The following is a 4978-nucleotide window of genomic DNA, read 5'->3' on the forward strand; positions in this document are numbered from 1 at the left end:
GGTGGTCATCCTCCAGCTGCAACACGTGTTGCTACGGACGATGATGTTTGAAGGGATGGGTCCGAACCACTTGATGAACTAGGAAGGGATAGCGAGCTGCCCAAAAGTCGGCTTGAAGATGATCCTCAAGAAGTGTTCCGGCCTACGATGTCGTGGAAGTGGTCCACGGTAGCCTTCCTTCCTCGACGCTTCTTGGACGGACCCTCGCCAGGAAACTCGCAGGTTCCTCAAGGTGGATCTACTCACTCTGCACAAAAAACACATGCCATTAGAGGTGGCTACTCACAACAAGCAAGTGCATAATAGATGAACAAAAACATCAAAAACATTAGAGAGGCCTCATACATTGGGTCACACGGCATGCAAAGGGATTGTGCCCAAACTAAGTCTAGCGTGCAAGGAATGTGGCACACACGGCTAAATTTGAGGACAACACCTTGCCTTCCACAGTGCCATATTTGAATCATTGGCCAATGCGGAAGAAAAATCAAAACGGGGGTCACACAGCTGGCAAATGGACTATCCGCAAACTAAGTCTAGTGTGCAAGAAATGTGACACACACGACTAAATTTGAGGGTAGCACATTGCCTTCCATAGTGCCATATTTGACTCATTGGCCAATGCACAATTGATGAGCTTGGTTGGATAGCACCATTGAAGAAGCGGAAACATGCAAAGCAAGGTAACATAGGTCTCATAATATGAAGATTTCTGGAAGAGTTGTTTGATCAGAATCTATGGCATGAGTGAGAACCTATGGCATGGTCATGTTCACTCATGCCATAGATTATGATCAATCATCTCTTCCATAGTATGATCCCTGTATATAATCATCATATAATCATCGGCCTAGTTCACTCGCAAACAACACATGTACTAGTTCAAATAGAGGGTTACTTAGTTAAAACATTAGCAATATTGTACATTAGAAATGCTACTTAGTGTACATTATAAATGCTTCGTAGTTCAACCATTAGCAGAATCTCCTACATTACATATGTAACACATTCATCACTCATTACATATAGCCCTGATTCTCTTGAGCTTTTTCTTGTTCTGAAAATTCAGTTTGAGCAGATCGTATATGTGATACATTAACTTTCTCTTTTCATCTTTAAGACCATGTTTTTGGGCCAGCAACACCTTTCTTTCTGGCTCTTATTCATGTTTCTAAGACCTCATAACTTGTGCTTGAGTTCTCTGCATATTCTTCAGCATAGCAACCTCATTCTTCAACTCGTACAGCTTGTCTTGCGCTTGGATCTGAATAAATTAGGGCTACTCAGCATAATCTTTGACACAACAATCACAATATGTTTAGAGGAGTCGGTGAGAAAAAGGCAGAGTCTCGATGAATTTGGAGAAAACGCCGACCAAGATGCATCTGCCATGCCCGTACACTGCTCCACGAAAGCTTAGGCCCTGGGCAGCAGCCAACCATCATCACTTCACCTTACCCCCAACCTACAACTGTTTATTTGACCTCTTCCCAAATAGCCTAGACGGAGGTTTTTGAGAAAAAGGTGCCTCCGTCGCCTGGTCCTGCGGACCGAACCAACGGTTCCCCCAAGTGATAAAACTAGATGACTCGTCATTCCTCTTTCAATTTTATTAAATTTCCAATTTTAATTTGCATTTCGTTTACCATTTATCTTTTAAAGGAATTCTTGGTGTGGACTTTACATATTGTTGGTAAATTAGTTATTCAATGAAATGAAAAACTCATTTTAGTTGTTTAAGTGAGTTATTGAAATAGCACACATTAATTTAGAGATTCAGCACTCAAATATTAAATTTCCAGACAGAAGTTAATTGGCATACTGAATACGAGGCCCATGGCGACAGATAGACCTAGTGACCACGTACTAATTTTGGTAGCTCTTCTGTTCCTCTCGCTCTTGCCTGTACCATAATTATGTGCAGAAATGATCACAGGATGGTTGCAAGCTCCTCAAAAGCGCCCAGAGGCTATAGCTACCCACAATTGGCAGCCTTTCCGATTCGCAAAGACATACTGGCCATGGGCTCCGGAAGCGAGCAGCGAGAGCAGACGGTTGCACTGCTCAACCGCCCTACCATCAAGGTCCCTTCTCCCTTCTGGCCTTCTCCCTTCTCCCTTCTCCCTCGCCTCTGCCTTCTTCCCCTGTTTCTAAAATGAAAGCTTCATTTCCCTCTATGATTCAGTTTCTCTCTTGATCTTGCTGCATAACGGAATTGCTTGATTCATTGGTGGATGTTTCCCGGCCGTTAACTTGGCACGGGTTTCCTTCGCAGGCAGAGGAGATATACACCAGCGACGGGTCTCTTGATTTCAAAGGGAACCCGGCGTTAAAGCACCGCACAGGTGGATGGCGCGCGTGCCGCTTCATTCTAGGTAATTTCTGTTCTTCCGCCTGATATCTGTCTGATCGGGATCTTCCTGTTCAATTCTACTTGCGCGGATTTCTAGTTTCGATATTTAAAGATATAAATATTTCTCTCTGGTGACTCTGGTGAGATAACACGTAGGGTAGGGCAACTCACCTATTCTTGGTACTCCTACTAATATTCCTCCTGTGGTGATCAAAGTTAATTTTACTCAATCTTGTCGGGTTGCTTCAATTGGATGGTAAAATGCAGGCACTGAGTTCTGCTACTGCCTGGCGATATTCGGAATCGGGTGCAACCTCGTAACATACCTCACCGCCGTCCTGGGCGAGAGCAACGTCGTCGCCGCCAGGAGTTTTTCCACCTGGGCGGCCACTTGCTCCATCACGCCACTAGCCGGCGCCATCGTGGCCGATTCCTACTGGGGAAGGTACCGCACCATGGTTATTGCCGGCTCCGTCGGCGTCGCGGTACGTACGCTTAATCCACCAACAAGCCAATACTTCAATCAATCATAGATCTTAGCATGAACAATTATATGCATGGGGCGAGTACAACATGTCCTAACATTCTAGTATTTCTATATCTCGAAATCCTGAATTCCACTTGAAATTCTCCATTTCGAAATTTTCGGCAGGGGATGCTCATGGCAGCACTCTCGGCGTACCTGCCGCTGCTCATCAGGAACGACATGTCGAACCTGGTGTGGGCTCAAGAGTTCATCTTGTTTCTCGGCCTTTACATGATTGCCATCGGATCAGGCGGCCTCCGGCCGTGCCTGATGTCTTTCGGCGCCGACCAGTTTGACGACGGCGACCCGTCTGAGTGCTCGGCGAAAGGCCCCTTCTTCAACTGGTACATTTTCACCATTAACTGTGCGTCGCTGGTATCCAGCACCGGCATCGTGTGGGTGCAGGACCACTATGGGTGGGCGCTCGGCCTGACCATCCAGGTTGCACTTCTAGCTGCCGGGCTCTCCGTCCTCGTTGCGGCATCACAGACGTACAGATTTCATCGAACCCGGGGCAGCCCGCTGACAAGAGTTTTCCAGGTCATCGTGGCAGCCATCAGAAAGTACAACGTCGACCTGCCGGCTAATAGCTCTCTCCTCCACGAGCTGCCAGAAGACAATCGCGCGATGAAGGGAATCGAGAGTATAGAGCACACCACTGATCTTCAGTTAGTTCAATAAAATCTCTGAGATTTCATCGTGCTGCATGCTTGGTCAGATTCTCGATTTGAAGATATCTGCCCCTTGCTTGATCAGATTCTTTGACAAAGCCGCCATTATCACGACTTCGAATAAGGAGGCGGATGAGGCAGCAGTACCGGCGGCGCACAACCCATGGAGGCTCTGCGCCGTGACGCAGGTGGAGGAGCTCAAGATTCTTGTGAGGATGTTCCCGATTTGGGCGACCATCGTCTTCTTCTATGCTGTGTCGGCACAGGTCTCGTCCACGTTCGTAGAGCAGGGAACGTCCATGGATGCCACCGTGGGCTCCGTGCGTGTCCCGCCCGCATCCATGTCTACCTTTGATGTGCTCACGGTCGTCGTCCTGGTCCCTCTCTATGATCGGGTCTTTGTGCCGGCAGCAAGGCGGCTCACCGGTAAGGAAAAGGGCGTCTCGGAGCTGCAGAGGGTCGGCATCGGTCTCGCCATGCCCGTACTCGCCCTGGCCGCTGCGGCGATCGTCGAGACGGAGCGCCTCCACGCGGCGACGGCGGCGCCTCTTCTGCGGACGAAGATAAGTCTGTTGTGGCAGGCTCCACAGTACGCGCTGGTGGGCGTGGGTGAGGTGCTCACCACCGTCGGGCAGCTCGACTTCTTCTACAGCCAGGCGCCGGTGGCGATGAAGACCGTGTGCACGGCGCTTGGACTTGTCGCCGTCGCGGCCGGCGGCTACCTGAACTCGTGCCTACTGACGGTCGTGCAGTGGGCGACGACGGCAGGAGGCTCGCCGGGGTGGATCCCCGACGACCTGAACGAGGGGCGCCTGGATCAATTCTTCTGGATGATGGCCGGACTGGGCTGCCTGAATCTGATGGCGTTTGTGACCTGCGCCACGAGGTACAAATCAAGGAAAGATTGATGCCAAATACTTATGTGGCAGTAATTTCGTCTTGTATTGTAAGTCATGTATAGAGCGATTCTCCTATGAAAAAGACAGGAGAATTTGATCATGTCACCGGCCAATTGTAAGAATACCAAGTTGCAAAATGCCTGTAGGATTATTCAAGCAAGCGGAAGTCACATAAAACCATATGCAAATTCATCTCACAAATACAATGTCTTGAATAAACAGAGCACATGGCACTGCGAGATCGACTAAGAAGCCATGGCACCCCCATATATTCAATAACCCGAAAGTTCACTTATTTTCTACAAGATCTTATGTAGACCATGGTTTCCTGACAAGTTGCAACATCAGCGATATTGTTTTTCTCGATTAGTTACGTGGTTATAGTCACTTGGTCAAGATATTGTAGGCATTTTATAGCCGCTTGGCTGTAAGACTATAGTCCCTCCCACTAATATAAGACTTGCTTGCTGGGAGTGATGTTTTGCGGAAATGCCCGACTTACAAAAAAATTCTACGGAATTGTCTTACG

General features: G+C 48.3%; 1 protein-coding gene across 1 annotated transcript; it reads left to right on the forward strand.

The window, feature by feature from the left end:
- Positions 1-1974: 1974 nt before the first annotated feature.
- On the forward strand, positions 1975-4602 carry LOC124684139 (protein NRT1/ PTR FAMILY 8.3-like). Its single transcript, XM_047218526.1, has 5 exons — positions 1975-2084; positions 2276-2375; positions 2621-2838; positions 3006-3547; positions 3636-4602. Exons 1-5 carry the CDS (start codon positions 2022-2024, stop codon positions 4456-4458), a joined length of 1746 nt encoding a protein of 581 aa, XP_047074482.1. The 5' UTR covers positions 1975-2021; the 3' UTR covers positions 4459-4602.
- Positions 4603-4978: the final 376 nt, after the last annotated feature.

This window comes from Lolium rigidum, chromosome 1 (genome assembly GCF_022539505.1).
Source record: "Lolium rigidum isolate FL_2022 chromosome 1, APGP_CSIRO_Lrig_0.1, whole genome shotgun sequence".
NCBI lineage: Eukaryota > Viridiplantae > Streptophyta > Magnoliopsida > Poales > Poaceae > Lolium > Lolium rigidum.